At 32.8% G+C, this 25,296-nt stretch overlaps 2 protein-coding genes and 1 pseudogene across 2 annotated transcripts; 1 reads left to right on the top strand and 2 right to left on the bottom strand.

Annotated features, from left to right (window-relative positions):
* Nucleotides 1-8,369: 8,369 nt before the first annotated feature.
* Nucleotides 8,370-10,045, bottom strand: LOC117927197 (exopolygalacturonase-like). The gene is made up of 4 exons (XM_034846636.1): nucleotides 9,888-10,045; nucleotides 9,493-9,801; nucleotides 8,878-9,393; nucleotides 8,370-8,780 (listed from the first exon to the last, which is right to left on the bottom strand). The coding sequence occupies exons 1-4, from the start codon at nucleotides 10,017-10,019 to the stop codon at nucleotides 8,556-8,558; spliced, it is 1,182 nt and encodes a 393-aa protein (XP_034702527.1). The 5' UTR covers nucleotides 10,020-10,045; the 3' UTR covers nucleotides 8,370-8,555.
* Nucleotides 10,046-11,264: 1,219 nt separating this feature from the next.
* Nucleotides 11,265-12,767, bottom strand: LOC117926014 (exopolygalacturonase-like). The gene is made up of 4 exons (XM_034845104.1): nucleotides 12,633-12,767; nucleotides 12,238-12,546; nucleotides 11,594-12,109; nucleotides 11,265-11,492 (listed from the first exon to the last, which is right to left on the bottom strand). Exons 1-4 carry the CDS (start codon nucleotides 12,765-12,767, stop codon nucleotides 11,265-11,267), a joined length of 1,188 nt encoding a protein of 395 aa, XP_034700995.1.
* A 6,785-nt stretch (nucleotides 12,768-19,552) lies between these two features.
* On the top strand, nucleotides 19,553-20,780 carry LOC117926013 (annotated as a pseudogene).
* The last annotated feature ends 4,516 nt before the right edge of the window (nucleotides 20,781-25,296 follow it).

Raw genomic sequence — 25,296 nt, 5'->3', positions numbered from 1 at the left:
GATGCTCACCATGTACTAATACTTTTGGTTCTTTATGTTATTCAAAAGAAGATTTAGGTGGTATTTGTTTTTAGTATTATTTTTTACTTAATTCTAAATAATGCTTAATAGTGTTAAGTATTAAGTTGTTTCTTTTTTTAAATGTTTTATTTCTATTAAGTATTAAGAAGTAAAAAAAAAAAAAACAAAACCAACATGTTCACTTTAGTTATGCTAGTTGGTTTCAATATCTTACTTTTAGCATTAAAAAAATTCAAATATTTTGATTTTTTTTGTTTAGTAAAAAAATTAAAAAAATAAGTAATAAGTCAACAAAAGTAAAAACAAAAAATTATTTGAAATTTGAAAGAAAATTACTTTTAACAAAAAATTTTTTAAAAAAAAAACACTTTAAATAGACTTCAATTTTTGAATATAAAACTTCATATCCTAATCAAAGTCTTTTTCAAAGTCGGAATTGTAATTCTAGTACTCATTCAACTCCTCATAATGCTAATTTAGACATAGATTCAATCAAGTACCCTCCTCCTGCTGATTCATATATAGTTATCCCCACCTCCAACACATCATATTTATGGTAACTCATTCTAAGGCCGAACTTTAAAAAGCTATCAAATTTATCTGCACAAGGCACCCTTTGCCTAACTGTACTGAACCATTCTCTTATAAGCAAGCCGAAATGGTTTTAAGCAATCAAAGAAGAGCATGATGTTATCCAAGCCTTTAGGTAAACAAATAGTTGATTGCAAGTGGATTTACAAGACTAAACATAATCTAGATCGATAGCCCTATAATCCATTACAAAGCTCCATTAGTTGCTCAAGACATCACTTGAGCTTTAGGAATGGATTATTTTTTCAAGACTTTTAGGTTATGTTTGGTTTTTGAAAAATTTGAGGGAAAGAAAATAAATAGCAAAAATAGAAGGAAAATAAAAAATAAAATTAAACTCAATAAATTATTTTTATACATTATTTCAAACTCATTTAACTTATTTTAACTCATTGTTATAGAGATTATTTAATTTGAAAATTCATAAGTTTTTATCTAATTTATTTATTTTTCATTTTCTTTATTATTTTTTATAATGCAATCAAATATGAGAAAATATATATTTTTTTAACATTTTTTTTTCTTTCCTTGGTATTTTTTGGGAACCAAACATAAACTTAGTCTTGTGATGAAGTCCACAACTGCTAATTTGGTGTTTTCTTTGGCTATTGAACATGGTTGAGAGGTAAGGTAACTTGATGTTAATAGTGTCTTTTTGTATGGACAATTACATGAGCAAGTGTTTATGGAACAACCACTTGGTTTCATTGATTAAGAGAAACCCCATCATGGTTTACAGTTTCAAAAATTTAGTACAACACTTAGGTGATGTTTGTTTTTTTTACTTAAATCTAAATAGAAATTAATTTAACTTAACTCTAACTACAACTTAATAGTATTACGTCGTTTATTTTTATTATTTTATTTCTATTAAGTATTAAGTATTAATGATAAAGAAAACTCCAACTCAACCAACAGACAATTCATGCCAAAGCAGAATATTTATGTGAGAAGTTGATAATGCAATCTGCCAGGAAGGAAAACTACTCTCCATATTTGTAATGTGGAAAATCAAGGCTGGAAGGAAATCTTCACTTACCTGTTCTGTATAATATTCCTTTTTCTATGTAAAGAAAATATGTATTGTTTATTTATTTTTTAGAAAACAATCAGTAAAGTGTGGTGAAAATTCAACCTTTCAAAAATAGTTTCTGTTCTTCATGGTATCAGAGCCGGTTAACCTAAAACAATCTAAAGCTTCCATGGCAACCCCAGAAAATGTTCTTCGCATTTAGGCTTTTCATCAATGCTCAAGCCTCGTCTCTATCAAACTGAATATGTCCAATCTCCTTTTGTGGCGCTCACAAGTTCTTCCTCTTGTGCGAAGCCTTGGATTAGTCCATCATCTCTCTGAAAATAGACTCGCATCAAAGGAGATAATGGATATTGAAACAAAGGAGACCCATGATCAGTCAATAGAGACATGGTCTCACAATGATGGTCTACTTACCTCCTGGCTTCTTGGACTCATGACAAAAAAAATGATGCTTTTGTTGGATGGAACAAAGACTGCCTATGATGTTTGGAACTCTCTAGAAGAAAAACTCCTTCCAACGACCAAAGAGAAGGAGGTGTAATTGACCAATAGACTCCGAGGGCTGAAGAAAGGTACAAAGTCCCTTGATGAATATCTACGGGAGTTCAAAGGCATTTGTGATGCATTAACTACAGTTAGAAAACCAGTAAGTGACCTAGACAATGTTTTTCAACTAGCTCAAGGTTTCAGAAGTAAATACATGGATTTTCGGGTGGCCATGTTATCAAAACCACCGTATTCCTCTTACAATCAATTTGTTGTGGCTCTACAAGGGCATGAACAAATGATTATGGCAGAAAATAAAGAGAACAAGGAGTCTATAAACCATGAACAAGCCTATTTTACCTAATGAGGAAGAGGAAGAAATTGAGGAGGAAGATTTCTTTCTAGAGGTTGTGGCTTCACTCCAGTAGGGCGATTCAATCACAATGCTACCAGTGACCAAAGGTAGAATGTTCATCCCAACACCAGAAATCCAAGAAATAGCTTCAACAACCAACTTCCACTATAATAGAAACTCCAAAAATATGAAGGTACTCTTATTTGCCAAATTTGTAATAAAGCTAACCATTTAGCTTTGGATTGTTGGAATAGATTCAACTATTCGTATCAATCAGAAGAGATTCCTCAAGCTTTGGCTACTATGGCTCTAAATGAAGAAGATAAGGATCCCAATTTTTATGTGGACTCGGGAGCAATAACCCATATAACAAATGACCCAAGTAAAATGTCCCAAGTAATTCCATATAAAGGGCATGATGCAATTTTTGTAGGAAATGGAGAAGCTTTAAGAATCTCACATATTGCTGAAGCTAGACTAAAAACTAAACATAGAGATCTAAAACTTAAAAAATTATTGGTTGTTCCAGAAATTAAGAAAAATTTGTTATCCATTGGACAACTTACCTCTGATAACCCATGCTTCATAGAATTCTCATCAACTGGTTTTTTCATTAAGGATCAACTTCAACAAGTGCTAGCCAGAGGAACTAAGAAGGGAGGTCTCTATGCATTGGAGGAAAATGTGATTCAAGCCATGACAGTTACTAGGTCTAGCAAGGCATCATCAGAAGTGTGGCATCAACACATGGGGCATCCATAAACAAAATCTATAAAGCTTCTACAAGACAAAAATTTCATTGAAGTATCTAGTTGGATGAAATCAGCAATAGTATGTGTTAGTTGTCCATTAGGAAAAAACTGTAAACTTCCTTTTGGCTTAAGAAATAAAATTTCTAGCAATCCTCTTGACAAAATTCATTGTGACTTATGGGAACCTGCACCAAATAATTCAACTCAAGGATACAAATATTATGTTGTCTTTATTGATGATCATACTCGCTATACATGGCTTTATCCCTTGAGAAGAAAATTGAATTTCTTTGAATGTTTTTTGAAGTTTCAAAATTTGGTTGAGAATCAACTTGAAAGATGGATAAAAATCTTCCAAAGTGATGGTGGAGGTGAGTTTCAATCAATTAAATTTCAAAATCGCTTGAGAAGTGTGGAATTTTGGAACAAGTCTCATGCCTAGGAACTCTAGAACAAAATAGGGTTGCAGAGAGAAAGCATAGACACATTGTTGAAGTGGGTCTAACAATGCTTTTCAATGCCAAACTACCATTAAGTCTATGGGTAGATGCATTCCTTACTGTCTCATACCTCATTAATCGGCTGCCTTCCACGGTGTTGAAAATGGAGAGTCCATTCTTTATGCTCTTCAAACAATATCCAGAATATAGGAGCTTGAGAATTTTTGGTTGTCAGTGTTTTCCATACCTTAGAGACTACGAGAAGAATAAATTCTCACCTAAGACATATCCATGTGTTTTTAATGGATATAACTCTCTACACAAGGGTTATAGATGCTTGCATCCTTCAACTAAAAGAGTTTACATATCTCGTCATGTCATCTTCAATGAAAATTGTTTTCCTTATGCTAACTCTCTTGTTAAGGAAAATCATTTATAGATGCCTATAGAAATGGTATCATTCTCAACTTCAGATGCTTCTTGTGAGACTTCAAAAATAGATCACCAAACTAAGTCTTGGAAGGAGAACACTGCTAACCAATCAAACAACTCTAAGAAGTCCAACCACTGTCCATGCACTACTGAGCAAAGAAATAGTGGTGAAGAAAGAATTTCTGCTAGTTGCAATACTAACCAAAATACAGAAGCATCATGTGTTAATCCAACTAGAACTCCCACTGCTGTTGCTGCTAAAATTTCCATTATTGCTGCTAGTACAGATGACCACATTATCATCATTACTATTGAAACTCCCACTGATGTTGCTCTTGGTGCTAGTGGCCATAATCCCAACATTGCTACTACTACTGGAACACTCTCCCATATTGAGTTTACTAGTAGCTACAAGCATGCCAATGTTAGTAATTTTCCTGATGTCAGTAAGCACCTAGTAGTTGATTTCTCTTTTCCTAAAAAATGGTAGAAAAATGAGTATGTTGGTCTATCTCCACAAAACAAATCAACCAGTCACAATGCTGATGATGAAGTTCCTGATATTAGCAAGCAAATTGGTGTTGACATCTCTTCTCCTCAGGGCTAACACACAGATAACAAAGGAACTCATATGATCACCAAAAGTAAACTCAAGAATGATCCTAGTTTAAAGTCTCAAATGGTTACTTTTGCTGCCACAAGAAGTAATATTAGTGAGCCAAAAACATATCATACAACATTGAAAATTCCCCATTGGTTCAAAGCAATGCAAGAGGAAATCAAGGCTTTAATCCAAAATTGAACATGGGATTTGGTTCCTAGGCCTCCAAGTGCAAATATTATGGGTTCTAAATGGGTGTTTAAAACAAAGTTGAAGGAAAATGGAACCATAGATAGATACAAAGCACGATTAGTTGCTCGATGTTTTTCTCAAATACAGGGTTTGGACTTTGGAGGGACATTCAGCCTAGTTATAAAGTATACTACAATCAGATTGATCCTTTCACTAGTAGTAACCTTGGGATGGACAATGAGGCAATTGGATGTTAAGAATGCCTTTCTACATAGGTTTCTAAAGGAAGAAGTATTCATGGAACAACCTCCAGGATTTATAAACGAGGACCTTCTGAGTCATGTCTACAAATTGAATCGCTCTCTTTATGGCCTTCAGCAAGCTCCAAGGGTCTGGTTTGATAAACTATCCCAATGTCTTCTTCATATGGGGTTTTACTATGGTAAAACAGACTTGTCTAGATTTATTCTTGGCAAAGGTTAGTTTATTGTTTTGCTACTTATCTATGTTGATGATATTATAGTCACAGGCAATGATAACAACATCATTAGTGACCTCATCAGCACCCTGAGTAGTGAATTTTCTCTTAAGGACTTAGGATCTTTGCATTATTTTAAGTTAAATATCTTCCTAATGGGTTGTTTGTTTCTCAAAAAAAGTACACTAGAGATCTCCTAGAGAACACAAAAATGATGGAGTGTACTCATATCAACACACACGTGGATCTTAAGTCCATCATCACACCTTCTGATGAACAACCTATTGATCTTACACGATATAGGCAACTCGTTGGATCCCTCCAATATTTAACCTTCACAAGGACTGATATTGTGCATGCAGTAAACAAGGCTTGCCAACATTTCCAAGCACCCACTAAAGCTGACTTGCGAGTTGTCAAACACATCCTTAGATATTTGAAAGGAACAATGGAACATGGAATCAGGTTATTCAAGCAAAGTTTGCTTCGTCTCACTGGTTTTTGTGATGCTGATTGGGTGGGATGCACAAACACAAGAAGAAGCACTTCTGGGTATTGTATTTTTCTGGGAGCCAATTGTATCTCATGGTCCTCAAAGCGGCAACCTACAGTTTCAAGATCAAGCGCCAAAGCCGAATATCGATCCCTTATGTCCAGTGCTGTAGAAATAACTTGGCTTACTTTCCTTCTCCATGATATTGGCATTTGACTATGTGAACCTCCTCAATTGCTATGCGATAATCTCAGTGCCCTTCACATGATAGTAAATCCCGTCTTCCATGCACATTCCAAGCATATTGAGTTGGACTATCATTTTGTTTGGGAAAAAGTTGTAAGTGGAGTTTTGATTACTCATTTCCTTCCATCGTCCTTACAAGTAGCTAATATATTCACAAAGGTACTCCCTAAGACCTTATTCCAAGTCTTTCGATTCAAGCTAGGAGTGCACAAGTTACCACTCACTAGCTTGTGGGGGGCTGATAAAGGAAACTCCAACTCAGCCAACATACAATCCATGCCAAAGTAGAATTTTTACGTGAGAAGTTGATAATGCAATCTGCCAGTTAGGAAAACTACTCTCCATATTTGTAATGTGGAAAATCAAGGTTGGAGGGAAATCTTTACTTACTTATTCTATATAATATTCCATTTTTTGTGTAAAGAAAGTATATTTTTGTTTATTTATATTTTAGATAACAATCAGTAAAGTATGGTGAAAATTCAACCTTTCAAAAATAGTTTATGTTCTTCAATTAATAGGATGGAGGTTATGTTGAGATTGTTTTTTAGTTATTTCAAAAAGTTATTTTTGGCATTCAACAAAAACCAAATGTTTTGGCTTTTTTCGGTCAATAATTTTTTTTTTAAAAAATAAGTAATAAATATAAGAAAAATTTTAAAACCAAAATCTTAAGTTTGAAAGCAAATTACATTCAATATTAAGTTAAAAAAACAAATATCATCTTAGAGGATGTTTGGTTAACAACTTAATGATTTAATATGACTTAATAACTTCATGTAAGTCGTTAAGTAGATTAAATAATTTGTTAAAATAACTTAATATTACACATTAAAGTAAAAAAGAAAAAACTTTAGGTATTAAGTCAACATAGCTAACTTATTCTTTATCTTGATGAAATATTTTTCATATCTGATTTGTTTATATTTAATGAAAGTATAGTTTTCAACCATGATTCGACATTCACAACTTATCTTTTATAATAAATATTTTGTAAGCATCTCATCCATTTATAATATTTTAAATATTGATGTTTAACAACTAAATTTAGTGTTCAATCACATTTCTTAAAGTATAAAAACACCAAGTCACCATTGGTTTCAAATTTTGTCGGTTAACACCACTAATGAAATTTGAATCCTAAGGTGGTTAGGTATATTTGCACCAAATCTCAGGGGTTTGAGTTAAATTAACTTATAAATTTATTGCTTAAATTAATGAAAATAAATATTAGTTAAAATTAATAAAGGAGAATATGTTAATATGATGATTTAAAATAAAATTTAATTTAATTTTATCTAACAACCTTAATACCTAGATGTAAAAATAAAATAATAAGTTTTAAGTCAACAATTTAAGAATAATTTAACTTGAAGTTAATGTAAATTATTAATTAATAAGAATTGAGTTTTACTTCCCTCTAAGAGTGTGTTTAATAAATTAATTTAATGACTTAATATAATATAATTAATTTCCAATATGTTGATAAAATAATTTACTATTATTGGTAATTTAACTTAGAATTTGTGTTTGACAGCATATTTACTTGAAGTGTTTTGTTTTTTTTAGTGTTTTTAGAAGCAGAAAAGTGAGTTTTGACTTACTAATATGAAAATATATGAAAAAAAAATCTCAATTTTTTTAAATCAATATTATCTTCTTCTATTTAAAATTAATTTAAAATACATAAACTTTTTAACAAGTTACCTAATTATTCCCTAAAATGCACTTTTAGAATAACTTATCAAGTGTTTCTCCAAAATACAAGTAATTAATTCAAAATGCTAGTTGTAAGTTAATTTTCAAAATTTTAAAAGTGATTACTAAATTATATCAAATACCTTATTTTTCTTCAAAAATATTTTTTAGGTTAAAAGTGTTTTTAAGAGAATATTAATATTATAACTTAAAGTTAGAAATAAAAATATTAAACCAAAATAGTTTAATTATTATTTTCATTTGAAGGTGATAAAGCCAACTACTACTGCAAGAGGACATCTACCAGGTTGTGCCATCTATCAAAGCAGACACCCATGTCAAGTCTGGTAATTTCCAGCACTGGACACAGCATATATACAATGCAAGAGATATAGATTACATAAATGGAGAACCATTTGCATGGCAATGTGGCAGTGAGTTATAGCCAATCGCTTTGGCTTGGTTGAGGCCCATTTGAACCCCTGATCATGAATGACTAATAAAAATGACGGATTGCATGATTAATTAGTTAAGAACAAATATCTTCATATCAGTAATATATAAACTGGTATTTCATTAATTAATTTGTCTACATTGTGTTGTACTTTGACAACCGCAAAACTGCTACTCACCAATCAACAAGCATGCGCATAGGCATGAAATGGGCGCCATATAAATATAGTAGCTGATCTACAGCCTTTATTGGATTTGGTCAGAATCTGATCGAAGTGGATTTATGCTGAGCAACTCCTGGGCTGCTGCACGCCCCCTAGAATCGGATTGATGTTCTTACAGAGGGATGTGGGAGCGCCTCCATTGAATTTCAAGTTAATGTCAGTAAGCTGGACGTTTTGGCATGGTACTCCTGAGCTACAGACGAGCTTGACAGCAAGCTCAGTTGTGGATGTCCCTCGGATATTTTTGAAGGTGACATCGCTGATCTTAACGCGTGAGGGTACCTGTAAGCAAGGGAATCAATTAAGTTGCCAAACAAATGAAAATAAAGGGCAACAAAAAATTGAGAATTTTCATTTCTATTGGAGGTTATATAAGTACCTGTTGTTTGCATTGGTTATATGGGCAGTACTCTTGATCTATGAGTATAGGATTACCGACATTATTCATGATGATGTCCTCAAAATGCATATTGGAGGCAATGCCGGCTGGGGAAGCAGGCCATGTTTTCACTCTTATGCCGTTCTGAGTGTTGGTTAGGGTGCTGCCCGTTACCTTAATGCCAACAACCGGTGCTTCGTTCGCATACTTTCCTAGACTTCCGACGCTGATGCCGTGGCCCGGTCCGCAGGTCACTTGGTCGATGGTTATTTGTTGGCTGCCGTCACCGATGGAGATGCAGTCGTCTCCGGTTTTTATGTTTGTATTAGTAATGTTGATTCCTGATGAACGTCCAACGTGGATTCCATCTGTGTTCAGGCTTTCTTCTGGTGCACTGACGGTGAAATGGTAGAAACTTAAATTCTTGCACCCCAGTACGTTCACGTGAAACTGTTTGCTGTCCTTTGTGGTTACGTCCCGGACCATACTATTGGTGAGGAAGTTGAACCTCAGATTCTGTTGTATTAATTCAAAGAAGAGGAAAAATATATAAATCACCAAAACACATTATATTATCAGTCTCCTTATCATATGTATAGATATATATGAGCTTACAATGGGAAGGGCCCCGCAATACGAAGATCTGGCACATTTTTTGCCCCACACAGCTGGTCCTTGGCCATCAAAAACTCCCTTACCGGACAATGTGAAATGGTCGATATTTTGGAAAGAAACCCAACCAGCATCAGCCTTGAAATTTTTGGTATCGACGGGGGCCTTCAAAGTGCCTTCAACAATGAGATTAATTGGAGCCTTGCAGGGGCCTTCAAAGCTTATTTGGCCTAGTCCATATGTTCCTGCCGGAACCAGAACAGAACTTGGAGTAGGTGATGCACATGCTTCCTTCCAAGCTGCGAGTAAGGCCTAGGAATAATATTTGATATACAAACCATTAATAATTTAGATGAAATTCAGGCAAAACAGATCGTTTAGTTGAATGGCTCTCTCACCTGGCTGATATCGGACCCATCAGCCTTGGCACCTTGTTTTGTCACATCAATCGATGCGCCCTCAGACACTTGTGCAGCAGATGCTAACAATAGCACCAGAGCAATTGCTGTGGTATTCAATTTCATGCCCATCTTCTTTTCTTTGCCCTTTGGTCTTCTTCTTTGTTGAGTTGAATTATGGTGAAACTCCATCTTGGTTTGACGCCTTTTATAGTTAACAAGAGAGTCTCAACACCACAAACTTTCAACCAAATTTTAGTAAATAATTCATTAATGGCCTCGGTTGGTTCCTATTTTTAGCCCTCCACATTCTCTACTATGGTTCACCTGGTATGTAACTGCCACCCAAGATGAAGAAAAAATAATTTATGTGGTTCTGGTCTTCTGGTTGCCTATAGCCCTCAAACAGAACTTATTAGGAAACTTGTGATTTCCCTATATTGGTATACTAATTTCTTCCATGTATTTTGGAACTGCTCCCTCCTCAGACTTTGTTTTACTCAAGGATGCTGTCATGGAAGGAAGTTTGCACCTATACGAATAACCATCAAACTGCAAAAATGACTTCCCTCTTCAATTTTTATTGAAAGATGGTTCCTTTCCAACATTTTTAACGCTTTTTTATTTTGTGTTCCTCCAAAAACATCATCTTTCCACTTATTTTATTCATTAAATCTTTTTTCTAAATTCATTTGTCTCTAAAACGAATTTTTGGTTTTAGCTTTGAGCGTTACTTAAAACTACCTTTCATTTCTTGACGGCATGTTTTTATCTTCATTTTTCTTTCTCTTCGTGACCCTATCCTTTCCCAATCTCATAATGCACTATCCATTTTCTTATCCTTCACATAACTCATTCTCATTCTTGCTCGATGTGATCACCTAAATTGCACTTGGATTATGGCAGCTCAATTCTCTTCTAAACATGGATGCCTATGTGAGAAATGACTGATTAAACGATGTAGACATGTTTTGTTTTTGTTATGGGATCCAAGTGTTGGGATTGAGCCATATGGGGAGTTGGTTGGACATAAGGTTTAGTCCTAGTATTGAATCCTCATGAGGACGCCCCTTTTATAAAAAGGGACAAATAAAACAATTGGTAGATTGAGGGGCCACGGCTCTGGGCCTCTGGCCTTCCCTTCGGATGTGCTAAGTGCCAGCCATGTTGGGCCCATATGGTTCAATCCTAACACCAAGTGCACATACCTTGGATCATATATATTAAAACAAGTATTGTATTAATGTTTGTTCATTGCGTTTTACTTGTACAATCTGAAGATTGTTAAACTAGCAGATGCGCAAGGATGAGGAGGTAGCTATATATAAAGTAGAAGCAGTACAATTTGTTCAGACTTTGAAGGAAGATTTGAGCAGCTTATGCACAAATCCTTGGCAGTTGCACGCCCAATAGATTTGGCTTAATGTTTTTACACTGTGACATGGCAGGGCCTTCCTTTCCATTGTATTTCAGGTTGATGTCACCAAGTTCCACGTCTTGGCATGGTACTCCCTGGCTGCAAAGAAGCTTGACAGCAACCTGAGTTGAGGTGGTGCCCCGGATGTTTCTGAAGCTAACATTGCTGAGCTTAATGCGTGATGGACTCTGAAAACAACAGAAAGTTACGTTCCGGACTGATGAAAGTGAAGGGAAAAAGAGGGAAAATAAGCAATAAAAATGGCATTTTTCATTTGCTTCAAAAGTACCTTCAAGTTGCATTGGTTATGGGGGCAGTACTCTTGATCTATGATTATGGGATTGCCAACATTATTCATGACAATATCTTCAAAATGCATTTCAGAGGCAATGCCTTGATGGGAAGCAGGAAATGTCTTCACTCTCACGCCATTCTGGGTGTTGGTGAGGGTGCAGTTCTTGACACTAATGCCAACCACAGGTTCTTCATTGGGGTACTTTCCTAGACTTCCCACGCTGATGCCATGACCAGGCCCACAGGTTACTCTTTGGATATTAATTTGCTCACTGCCATCACCAATTGAGACGCAATCATCTCCAGTTTCTATGGTTGAATCGGTGATATTGATCCCCGAGGAACGTCCAATGTGAATTCCATCTGTGTTAAGGCTCTCATCTGGTGCACTGATTGCAACGTTGTAGAAAGCTAAATTCTTGCACCCCAAAAGATTAATATGAAACTGTTTGCTGTCTCTTGAAGTTATGTCCTTGACCATGCTATTGGTGATGAAGTTGAACCTCAGATTCTGTTATAGATATTTCAAAAAGAAAAAAGAAAAAAAAAAGAGACACCAAAGCTGATAATGTTAGCGTCTGCATTATGCACACAAACAGAAAGAATTACATAATTAAGCATGTATATACATGAACTTACGATGGGAAGTTGTTTGCAATATGCATAATGGGGGCATTTTGTGCCCCATACAGTTTTTCCTTGACCATCAAAAACTCCACCGCCAGACAATGTGAACTGGTCGATTTGTTGAAACGCAATCCAACCAGCTTCAGCCTTGAACCTGCTGGTATCCACCGGGGCCATCACAGTGCCTTGGACAACGAAATTAATAGGAGCCTTACAAGGGCCTCCAATGGTTATTTGCCCCAACGCATATGTTCCATTTGGAATCATAACTGTACTTGCCACAGGCGATGAACAAGAGTCTCCCCATGCTTTAAGTAAGGCCTAAGAAAACATTCAATAGAGAACTCATTTAGCAGGAATTCAAGTTTAACACATGTCTTACAATATTATCATTGCATTGTCCTCACCTGGCTGATATCGGAGTGTCCATCAGCCCTGGCACCATATTTGGTAACATCAAAAATGATATCACCAGACACTTCTGCAGCAGAGGCTAGCAATAGCAGAAGAGAGGTTCCAGCGATATTCAATTTTAGGCCCATCTTTTCCTTGTCTCTCTCTTCCGCTTGGTTTGGTAAAACTCGTAAACAATTGACAATGGTGAAACCTCATTCTTCTCAAGCCATTTTATAGTGTGATTGGAGAATCTCTGCGCCAATAAAACCTTTAACCAATTGTTAGCTAATCAAGTTGTATAGTTTCAATTAGTTTGTGATGTTATTTTTAGGTTTACTTCCTCCTATAATTAGCCTTCACCTTCTCAAACTTTACATGGCAAACTCATTACTCCAAATCCCATTTTCAGTTTTATTTTTAACTAATCCCAACCTCTCAACGACTAAACAAAAAGATTTAAGTGCAATGGAGAGTTGATATTGAGATTTTCCTTAATTATAGAGGAAATCTTATATACAGCTTAAAAGTAATTGTGAAGGTGGCCTTTCAGAAGCTTGCTCCAAGTAAAAACCATATTTAGGTATACATGCCATTTAAAACCTGGATTGCACCACATAATTTGATAGGTACCAATTTTATTAGAGAGAGAGAAGATATAATTTTTCTTTGATACATTTTGTATTTTCCCCCACATTTTCTCAAGTTCTTCAATAACTCTAAAGCTTCAAATCATTACAACCTTGAGTAGTTGTTTGAGTTCGAGGCTTTGGAAAACTTTCTTGGGCCTATTTTCCAAGTGAGCATTCTTCACATATATAATGGAATTGAATGATTTACGGAAGGCAATTCTTATACTATTTTTTTATTGCTCAACAATTTCAATCCTCATAAATTAAGATATTGACATCTTAAGTGGCAAATCTAGGACGGAACATTGACCCAAAATCTTAGGTTATGTTTGGTTCTCAGAAAATACCAAAGAAAAAAAAAATTGTAAAGGAAAATGATTTTCTCATGTTTGATTTCACTATATATATATATATATATATATATATATATATATATTAAAATTAAATATAATTAACATTAGTTATAAATTTATATATTTTAAAATTATTTTATCTTTATATAATGAAAGAAATTAAGTGAAATGAGTTTGAAAAAATATATAAAAATAATTTATTAATTTTAAATCTATTTTTTATTTTCCTTCAATTTTTCTTTCCTTCCACTTTTCCTCTTTATTTTCTTTTCCTCACATTTTCTCTCAAATTTTCGGAAACCAAACATAGCCTTAGGGTTTTTTTTTTTTTATTATGAAAACATTCTAGTTTTTGTTATGAGCACCCCTGCTATCTCCATGGTCATAAGTTGATGTTCTAAAGTTGTCAATGTAGATTAACCTTGATGTGTCATTGTCAATGTATATCTTCTTATTATCGTCAATATGTATATATATTGACCTAATTTTATGAATCAATATAAAATTATGTTGATGACTACTTTTTTTTTTTTTTTTATCAAGGAAAGTCTTTATTGATTTTTTTTTCAACATTTTTACCATCAAACAATTATTTATGCTAAAATAATATATTATTATGTCAACTTGTTTAAAGAGTTAATTTTATTGCATACCTTTTAAACCATCTGTTAATTAATAAATTTTATTCTCAATAAATTAATATATAAAATTGAATTCACTCAACCATTCATAAAAGTAATTCTCATACCCAATAAATTATTTACATATAATATTGCAATTAATATCCTAAATTAAACTATGATCAAAATGTTCAAAGAAAGTACAAGTCAAACAAATTCCCATTAAATGCTTTGTAATTTGTTTTGAACGTACATATAGAATAGTTGAAATATGAATGACCAACAAAATTTCCATTTGATCTTGAATCTACCAAATGAGAAAATAATCAAACTTCATATAAGAAAATATTGTTTTTCATGCACCAAAAGAATTAGCTCCAAAATTTTCACCATCACCAAGACCTACTTAAAAATTCACATAAAAACCTATAGTTCAGTATTGCAAATTAAGTTGTCAATATCAAGTACTAATTTTGAACAATTATCTTGCCACTGTAAACTAGTACTTCTCTATCATAAAATTAATTTAAGTGGTAGGGTAAACTCATTTTCCCTGAAATTTCTAATATAAGATAGAGTCAAACCTCAAACAATTTCTTTGAACAAATTTATCATAGTTTAATTTAGGAGGTTAATTGTAATATTATATGTAAATAATATATTTGGTAAGAGAATTATTTTTATGAATGGTTGAGTAGATTCAATTTTATATATTAATTTATTAAGAATAAAATTTATTTATTAACAAGTGGCAAATAGTTATGCAATGGAATTAACCCTTTAAACAAATTAAAATAATAATATATTATATATTTTAGCTTAAATAATTTCTTGATGGTAGCGATGTTGAAAACAAATGTCAACATAATTTTATATTGACTCGTAAAATTGGGTCACTCATTAAATTGGGTCAACATGTATATCTATCTATATATATATATATTGACAATAATAAGAAGACCTACATTAATAATAAAACATCAACGTTAACCTATATGAACAACTTTGGAACATCAGCATATGGTTATACTAACACCTCGATCAATTATGCTAACCCTTGTCGTTAACATAAGCCAATGTTGATGGTGAAACACTATAATTGGGTAAGAAAGTTTGTCTCATACTCTTGGTTAGAGGAGAGTTTGAAAGTTTGAGCATAAAAGAAGTAGAATCATCTCTCATAATTTTTTTTTTCAAGAGCAATAGTGATCATGAATCAATTAAAATAAACCAATGAAATTTTAAATCATACTCATTAATTTGATTGCACAAATAATTCAGCCTATAGTTTCAAAGTTTGATTGCTGTAGTCGTTAAAGAGTAAAATTATTTAGATTCTACAATAAAGAAAGATTAAAAAGGAAGAGCTAAAAAAAAGTACCTCAAACAAAATTTACATGAAAAGAAACTGAAAAAAATCTTAGTAATAATGAAAGAAGCCAAAAGAATCGTGGAGAAATTGTGATAACCAAAGAAATAGAGAAAGATGTTTTTTTAATTCATCAAACAGTGAAAGAACTTGTCAAAACCCATATTTTTTACAAATACATGAAAGAGGGCTCAACTAAAAACAAAATGATAAGGAGAAGGTATGGGAAATCTCAAATTCAATGTTATAATTGTAAAAAATTTGGTCATTATGTATATGAAATAAAAAGCACTATTAACAACATGGAAAGAAAAACCAATTATGGTGAAAAAAAAGGGTAAAAAATAACCTACTTAATTGTTAGCATACAGAACATATAGTAATAAGGAGATAAATACATGTGGCTTCAAAAATATTTTCATAGAACATAATGAATGGGAAAGTGATGATGTTTCGTATCCAAAGTTCTTGTAAAGGTCTTAATTTGTTCAAAAAATGGAAGATATCAATTTATTTCAAACGTCTATTATGTGCCTATTATGAAAAACAATATATTAAGCTTGAACTAATTATTTTAGAAAAAACCTATAATACTCACAAGAAAAATCAAATTCTCTCAACATGATATCAATATGCCAACTTCATTGCAAATGTGCTCATGACAAGAACTAGAATATTTTCGTAATTAAAAACCCTAAGATTTTAGGTCAATGTTCCCTCTTCGATTTGCCACTTAAGATATCAATATCTTAATTTACGAGGATTGAAATTGTTGAGTAAGAAAAAAAATGGTATAAGGATTGCCCTCTATAGGTCATTCAGATCGATACATTATATTAGTGAAGGATGCTTACTTAGAAAACAGGCTTAGGAAAATTTTCCAAAGCCTAGAACTCAAGGTTTGGTAACCACTCGAGGTTGTAATGATTTGGAGCTCTAGAGTTGTTGAAGGAATTGAGAAAATGTGAGGGAAAATGAAAAAATGTACAAAAGAAAAATTACATCTCTCTCTCTCTCTCATACAATTGGTACTTATCAAATAATGTGGTGTAATCCAGGTTTTCAATGACATGTATGCTTGGACATTGTTTTTAACCGGAACGGTTCAAAGGCCACCTTCACAATTACACATAAGCTGCTAATAAGATTTCCTTTATAATTAGGAAAAATCTCCATATCAACTCTTCTTTGCACTTAAATCTTTTTACTTAGAGCCCATTTGGTAATGATTCTAAGAAGCGCTTTTAATATTTTTCATACTTGAAATTTTTTATCACTCAAATGTTAGAAATGCTTTCAAGAATCACTACCAAACGCACTCTTAGTCATTGAGAGGTTGTGATTAGTTTAAAAGAAAAAAAAAACTAAAAAAAGGATTTAGAGTAATGAGTTTCCCTAATTGCACTTAACCCAAAAAAACTATACAACTTGATTAACTAACAATTGGTTAAAGGTTTTATTGGTTTAGAGCTTCTCCAATCACGCTATAAAATGGCTTGAGAAGAATGAGGTTTCAACATTGCTAATTGAATATAAGTTTTACCAAACAAAGCAGAAGAGAGGGACAAGGAAAATATGGGGTTAAAATTGAATATCACAGCAACCTCTCTTTTGCTATTGCTAGCATCTGTTGTGGAAGTGTCTTGTGATACCATTTTTTATGTTACCAAATATAGTGCCAAGGCTGACGGAAACACTGATATCAGCCAGGTGAGGACAATGCAATTATAATATTGTAAGACATACGTTAAACTTGAATTTTTGCTAAATGGGTTCTCTATGAGAATGTTTTCAAATTGATTCTTGATTAGAAATCAAAATAAAAATATGATTTGCTCCTATGTCTCAAGAAATAAAAATTCCAATTTCTCTCTTATACAAATCGAAAATTTATGCTACAAGAATCAAAACTCCAAATAAATTTCCAAGTCAAAATGTCATCTAAAATTGAAACAGAAATTGGTTTTATCCTTGCAGTTCAAAATCATTTTTGGAATACTTCACCATTCTCTTTCATCCTTCCTCACCATCCAATTCAATAAAAACAATAGGCTCAATTGACTCTTTTGGCCCATCTTTCATTCACACTTGAAATCCATGTTGGGAAGGAAACTTGAGTTTAGGAAAATTCAAAAAATTAGGATTTGATTTGGTTTCCTAAAAGTTAATTACAATAGTTATAAATATGAGAGATTGATTTCATTTATATACTGACAAAGAAATTGAGCCCTATTCTATACATTTTGTTATTAGGAATCTCTATTTGCTAGGTATATGGGTATCTATAAAAACGGGACTAGTGTAATAGAAAGATGTGGAGAGGTTGTGAAAAGAAATTGAAGAAAATCTTAACAATGAAAGAAGCCACAACAATCATGGAGAGGTCGTGAACAAGTAAACATAGAAAGATGTGATTTTATTTCATCAAATAATCAAGGAACATGCATGTCAAAACCCATATTTTTGAAAAAGACATGAAAGAGGGTAGAACTAAAGACAAAATCAAAGGAGAAGAACTAAAGACAAAAGCAAAGGAGAAGGTATGAGATATTTCAAATTCTAGGTTATTGTATACAATTGGTGATCATTATGTGTATAAAAGAAAAAATTACCACTAATAATATGGAAAGAAAAGTTAATAAAATTGGAAAAAAAAAACAAGAAAACGTCAAGAAGAACATACTTTATTGTTGGCATATAAAACAAAAAGTAATTAATAAAATGAAAAATGCATAGTATCCGCTCAATGGTGCAAGCAACCATATATGTGGCTTCAAAAATATTTTCTTAATTCAAACATTATGAATCGAAAAGTGATCATGTTACTTTTGGATGTATCCAAAATTTTTGTAAAAGACGAAGGTAAAATCTTAATTTGTTTGGAAAATAGAAAATATCGATTTATTTCAAATGGTTGTTTTGTTCCTATTACAAAAAACAATATATTAAGTTTGGATATGATTAATTTTTAGAAAAGAGCTATAAAAATTGATGTCTCTTAACAAGATATCACTATGTCGACTACATTGCAGATATGCGCAAGACAAGAAATAGAATGTTTTTATAATTAAAATCCCTAACATTTTAAGTCATCTTCCCTCTTAGACTTGCCACTTAAGATATCGGAATATTAATTTATGAGGATTGAAATTCTTGAATAAGAAAAGAAATGGTATAAGCATTGTCCTCTATAGATCATTCAGGTCAATTATACAAGTGAAGGATGCTTACATGGAAAACATACCTAGGAAAGTTTTCCAAAAGCTATAACTCAAGGTTTGATAACCACTCAAGGTTGTAATGATTTGGAGCTCTAGAGTTATAAAAGAAACTGAGAAAATCTGGGGAAAAATACAAAATGTATGAGAGAAAAATTATATCATGTCTCTCGAATACAATTGGTTCTTATCAAAATATGTGGTACAATCCAGGTTTTAAATGGCATGTATACCTAGACATTGTTTTTACTTGGAATCGTTAAAATATAGTATTACTAATAACATTGTAATAAATGGGAGAAAATAGACATCAATACAAGTCTAATAGAGCAAGCTTCTCAAAGGCCACCTTCACAATTACAAGTAAGTTGCTGATAAGATTTCCTCTATAATTAGGAAAAATCTCGATATCAACTCTTTTTTGCACTTAAATTTTTTTACTTGGTTATTGAGATTTTGGGATTAGTTAACAAAAAAAACTGAAAAAAATGATTTGGAGTAATGAGTTTGCCATTTAAAGTTTGAGAAGGTGAAGGTTAATTATAGGAGGAAGTTAACCCCAAATTAAGGTCACAACCTAATTGAAACTACCAAACTTGATTAGCTAATAATTGGTTAAAGGTTTCATTGGTATTGAAATTCTCCAATTCACTATAAAATGGCTTGAGAAGATTGAGGTTTCACCATTGTTAATTGAATACAAGTTTTGCCAAACAAAGCAGAAGAGAGGGATAAGGAAAAGATGGGCCTAAAATTAAATATCACAACAACATCTCTTATGCTATTGCTAGCATCTGCCGTGGAAGTGTCTTGTGATACCATTTTTGATGTTACCAAATATGGTGCCAAGGCTGACGGAAACATCGATATTAGCCAGGTGAGGACAATGCGATTGTAATATTGTAAGATATTTTAAGCTTGAATTTTTTTCTAAATGGGTTCTCAATTGAATGTTTTTTTAGGCCTTACTTAAAGCTTGGGGAGACGCTTGTTTATCACCTGTGGCAGGTACGGTTATGATTCCAGATGGGACATATGCACTAGGCCAAATAACCATTTGAGGCCCTTGCAAGGCTCCTATCAATTTCATTGTCCAAGGCACTATGAAGGCCCTGGTGGATACCAACAGGTTCAAGGCCGAAGCTGATTGGATTACTTTCGAACAAATAGACCAGTTCACATTGTCTGGTGGTGGAGTTTTTGATGGGCAAGGAAAAACTATATGGGGCACAAAATGCCCCAATTCTGCATATTGCAACCAACTTCCCATCGTAAGTTCATGTATATATATGCTTATGTAATTCTTTCAGTTTGTGTGCATAATGAGGATGCTAACATTATCAACTTTGGTGTCTTATTTTATTTTATTTCATTTTTATTTTTTATTGAAATATCTATAACAGAATCTGAGGTTCAACTTCATCACCAATAGCATGGTCAAGGACATAACTTCAAGAGACAACAAACGATTTCATATTAATCTTTTGGGGTGCAAGAATTTAACTTTCTACAATGTTGCAATCAGTGCACCAGAAGAGAGCCTTAACACAGATGGAATTCACATTGGACGCTCCTCGGGGATCAATATCACCGATTCAACTATAGAGACCGGAGATGATTGTGTCTCAATTGGTGATGGCAGTGAACAAATTAATATCCAAAGAGTAACCTACGGACCTGGCCATGGCATCAGCGTGGGAAGTCTAGGAAAGTACCCTCATGAAGAACCTGTGGTTGGCATTAGTGTCAAGAACTGCAACCTCACCAACACCCAGAATGGCGTGAGAGTGAAGACATGGCCTACTTCCCATCAAGGCACTGCCTTTGAAATGCATTTTGAAGATATTGTCATGAATAATATACCAAATTTTTGTGAAGGATCTACCAAATTTTGTAAAGGATGTACCAAGGTTGCCAAAGTCCGTTCTGAGGTGGAGAACGATCTTCAATCACTTCCTGAAGGTCTTTAAATGAAAAAATGGACCATGGGAAGAGAGATAAGTGTCTTGTTAGTGCAAAGATTGGATGTATCAAATTTTCTCAATGATGTAACTAGAGTTCCAAAGTCCATTTCGGAGTAGGAAATGACATCTAAGCACTTCCCAAAGATCCCTGAAGGAATAAACGGACCGTGGGTAATAAGATAGGGGTCCTAGTAGCTTAGGAATTGGATATACCAATTTTTTATTTTTTATTTTTTAAGAATATATCAAAATTTGTGAAGGATGTACCAAATTTTATAAAGGATGTACCAAGGGGGCCAAAGTCCTTTCCGAAGTAGGGACCGACCTCCATTCACTTCTTGAGGGTGTTTAATGAATAAATGGATTATGGGAAGGAAGATAGGTATCCCGTTAGCTTAAGGATTGGGTGTATCAAATTTTCTCAAGGATGTACCTAAAGTTCCATAGTTCATTTTGAAGTAGGGAACGACCTCCAATCACTTCCCAAAGATCCTTATAGGAATAAGTGAACCATGGGTAATAGGATTGGGGCTTCAGTAGGTCAAGGATTGAATGTGCCAAATTTTTTTAAGGATGTACCAAATTTTGTGAAGGATGTACTGAATTTTATAAAGGATGTACCAAATTTTGTAAACAATGTACCAAGTAGGCCAACATCCGTTCTGAAGTGGGGAACAACCTCCAATTACTTCCTAAGGTTGTCCAAAGGAATAAATGGACCATGAGAAAGAAGATAGGTGTCCCATTAGCTCAAGGATTGAATGTATCAAATTTTTTTAAGGATGTACCTAGGGTTCCAAACTCTTTGAAGTAGGAACGACCTCCAATCACTTTCCAAAGATCCTTAAAGGAATGAACGGACCATATGTAATAAGATAGGGTTTCCCGTAGCTCAAGAATTAGATATGCCAATTTTTTTTTAAGGTTGTACCAAATTTTGTGAAGAATGTACCAAATTTTGTAAAAGATGTACTAAGGTTGCCAAAGTCTATTCCAAGGTAGGGAACGACCTCTAATCACTTCTCGAGGGTCTTCAAAGGAAGAAATGGACCATGGAAAGGGAGATAGGTATCCCATTAGCTCAAGGATTGGATGTATCAAAATTTCTCAAGGATGTACCTAGGGTTCAAAGTTCGGTTTCGAGTAAAGAAAGACCTCCAATCACTTTCCAAAGATTCCTAAAGGAATAAACGGACTATGGGTAATAAGATAGGGGTCTAGTAGCTCAAGGATTGGATGTACCAACTTTTTTTTAAGGATGTACCAAATTTTGTGAAGGATGTACTAAATTTTACAAAGGATGTACCAAATTTAACAAAAGGATGTACTAAATATTATAAAGAATCTGCCAAGGGAGCCAAAGTCTGTTCTAAAGTGGGGAACGACCTCTAATCATTTCCTAGTTAAGGTTGTCTAAAGGAATAAATGGATCATGGAAAGGAAGATAGGTGTCTTCTTATCTCAAGGATTGGATGTATCAAATTTTCTTAATGATGTACCTAGGGTTCCGAAGTCTGTTTTGGAGTAGGGAACGACGTCCAATCACTTTCCAAATATTCATAAAGGAATGAATGGACCATGAGTAATAAGATAGGGGTTTTTATAGCTCAAGGATTAGATGTACCAAATTTTTTTTAAGGATGTATCAAATTTTGTGAATGATGTATCAAATTTTGTAAAGGATGTACCAAATTTTGTAAGGATGTGCCAAATTTTGTAAGGATGTACCAAGGTTGCCAAAGTCTATTCCAAGGTGGGGAACAATCTCTAATCACTTCCTGAGGGTCTCCAAAGGAAGAAATGGACCGTGGAAAGGAAGATAGGTGTCCCATTAGCTCAAAGATTGGATGTATCAAATTTTCTCAAGGATGGACCTAGGGTTCCAAAGTCCGTTTCGAAGTAGGGAACGACCTCCAATCACTTCCAAAGACCCTTAAAGGAATAAACAGACCATGGGTAATAAGATAGAGGTTTCGATAGATCAAAGATTGGATGTACCAAATATTTTTAAGGATACACCAAATTTTGTGAAGGATGTACCAAATTTTGTAAAGGATATATCAAATTTTGTAAAGGATGTACCAAAAGTGCTAATGTTCATTCCGAGGTAAGGAATGACCTCCAATCACTACTTGAGGGTCCTCAAAGGATAATATGGACCATGGGAAGATAGATACGGGTCTCAATAGCCCGAGGATTGGATGCACCAAAATTTATTAACGATGTAACAAATTTCCTTAAGTATGTACTTAGGGTTTCGGAGTATGGAACGACCTTTAATTACTTCCTAAAGATCCCTAAAGAAATAAATGAACCATGGGTAATAATATAGAGGTCTTGGTAGCTCATGGATTGAATGTACCAAATTGTTTTAAGGATGTGCCAAATTTTGTGAAAAATGTATCAAATTTTATAAAAAATGTACCAAATTATCTTTAGGATGTACCTTGGGTTCCAATGTCCGTTCCAAGGTGAGGAACAACATCCAATTCCTTTTCGAGAGTCCCCATAGGAATATATGAATCATGAGAATGGAGATAGGGTTCTTGGTTCCTCTAACTGCAAAGCTCGTTTTGGAGTGGGCGAGGACCTCCAATTACTTTCGAGGGTCCTAAAGAAATATATACACCATGATAAATATGATAGTGGTTCCGATTATCTTAAGCATGAATTTACCTATTTTTTTAAGGATGTACCTATTTTTTAGGAAATTAATATAAAAGGTTAAATACAATTTTTTTTATGAAAAATATATTTTCTTTTATATTTTTTAATTAAAAATTAAAGATTTTAGCCTAACAAAAAGTTAGATCCAAAATCAAGTTAAAATCATAAGATATATGATAAAAACACTGTCACTTATTGTGATTTTGATATGATAAATTTAAAATGAAAATTAAAAGAAAAATAATGTAAATAATAAAATAGTATTACAAATATATTTTTAATTTTACATGTGATAGAATTTACAAAATAAATAAATCTTTTATTTAGTATTAATTTAAAAAATGTTATATCATAAACTTCTAAATAATAAAATAGAATTATTAATTTAAACCTTAATTTATCAAATGTATTATTATAATTAATATTTAAAATTATCAGGTATATTATTTGTGGGATAATTTTTTTTTTATTTTTGTCCATTATATATATTTGATTTTATTTAATTTGTTATATTAACTATTTATTATATATTATCATTTTAAGTTTAATATGTCAAAAAAATAATTAAAATCAATAAATATGGAGAAGTCATAGAGTAAAGAAAAATTAAAATTAAAGAAGTTTTATGAGAAAATACATGAGCATATTGAAAAGAATATAAAGAAAAAAGAGAAAAATAATAATAAAAACTATAATAGGCGACAATGGATTATGGTGGCAAGAGAGAAAAAAAAGGAAAAAAAAGAAAAAAAGAAAAAAAATGGGAATGTGACAAGTGGTAAGTGAGATATCTTGATGTGAGAAAAATAATAAAAATAAATGACACATGTACTTGTCAACAAGTGATATTAAATTGGTATGTACTTTGTCCTTACTTTTAAGAGCAATTGTGGAACAAATTTAAAAGCACTATTGAAGTGAATGAATAGACAATATTTTTTCCCATCTTATACTAAAGTTGAAAAGGAAAAAAGTAAAGTTCTAAAATCTCATACTTTTTTAATTGGTGTATGGTTACATGATTTCTCCTAAAAAACAATGTTTATACATGCCATTTAAAACTTGGATTGTACCACATAATTTGATAAGTTTGGTATTTTCCCCCACATTTTTTCAATTTCTTCAATAACTTTAAAGCTTCAAACCATTATAACCTAGAGTGGTTACCAAACCTTGAGTTCTAGGCTTTGGAAAACTTTCTTGGGCTTGTTTTCTAAATAAGCATCCTTCACATACATCAAGGATCCGAATAATCCGAATAATCTATAGAGGGCAATTCTTATACCATTTATTTTTATTGCTCAACAATTTCAACCCTCATAAATTAAGATATTGATATCTTAAGTGGCAAATCTAAGAGGGAACATTGACCCAAAATCTTAAGGTTTTTTATTGTGAAAACATTCTAGTTCTTGTCATGAGCACCCTGCTATCTCCATGGTCATATATTGATGTTCCAAAGTTGTTAATGTAGGTTAGCGTTGATGGTTCATTGTCAATGCACATCTTCTTATTATCGTCAAATATGTATATATATTGACCTAATTTTATGAGTCAATATAATGTTATGTTGACTACTACTTTTTTTGTCAAGCTAAGTCTTTATTGATATTTTTTTTTCAATATTTCTACCTTCAAAAAATTATTTATGTTAAAATAATATATTATTATGTTAATTTGTTTAAAGAATTAATTCTATTGCATACCTATTAAACTGCATGTTAATAAATAAATTTTATTCTCAATAAATTAATATATAAAATTGAATCCACACAACCATTCATAAAAGTAATTCTCATATCCAATAAATTATTTACATATAATATTACAATTCATATCCTAATTAATTAAACTA

The sequence above is a fragment of the Vitis riparia genome, chromosome 12 (assembly GCF_004353265.1).
Source record: "Vitis riparia cultivar Riparia Gloire de Montpellier isolate 1030 chromosome 12, EGFV_Vit.rip_1.0, whole genome shotgun sequence".
Lineage (NCBI taxonomy): Eukaryota > Viridiplantae > Streptophyta > Magnoliopsida > Vitales > Vitaceae > Vitis > Vitis riparia.
The sequence above is the reverse complement of the archived record's forward strand: the minus strand, read 5'-3'. Positions and strand labels throughout refer to the sequence as shown.

What these genes read in the sequence shown, in the direction of transcription:
- LOC117927197 (XM_034846636.1), bottom strand. Translation starts at nt 10,019, where the DNA reads ATGGGCATGAAATTGAATACCACAGCAATTGCTCTGGTGCTATTGTTA. An exon ending in ATGGGTCCGATATCAGCCAG is followed by an intron (nt 9,802 to 9,887) that starts GTGAGAGAGCCA and finishes TATTATTCCTAG; the next exon opens with GCCTTACTCGCAGCTTGGAA. An exon ending in ATAACCAATGCAAACAACAG is followed by an intron (nt 8,781 to 8,877) that starts GTACTTATATAA and finishes CCTTGCTTACAG; the next exon opens with GTACCCTCACGCGTTAAGAT.
- LOC117926014 (XM_034845104.1), bottom strand. Translation starts at nt 12,767, where the DNA reads ATGGGCCTAAAATTGAATATCGCTGGAACCTCTCTTCTGCTATTGCTA. An exon ending in GACACTCCGATATCAGCCAG is followed by an intron (nt 12,547 to 12,632) that starts GTGAGGACAATG and finishes ATGTTTTCTTAG; the next exon opens with GCCTTACTTAAAGCATGGGG. An exon ending in ATAACCAATGCAACTTGAAG is followed by an intron (nt 11,493 to 11,593) that starts GTACTTTTGAAG and finishes TGTTGTTTTCAG; the next exon opens with AGTCCATCACGCATTAAGCT.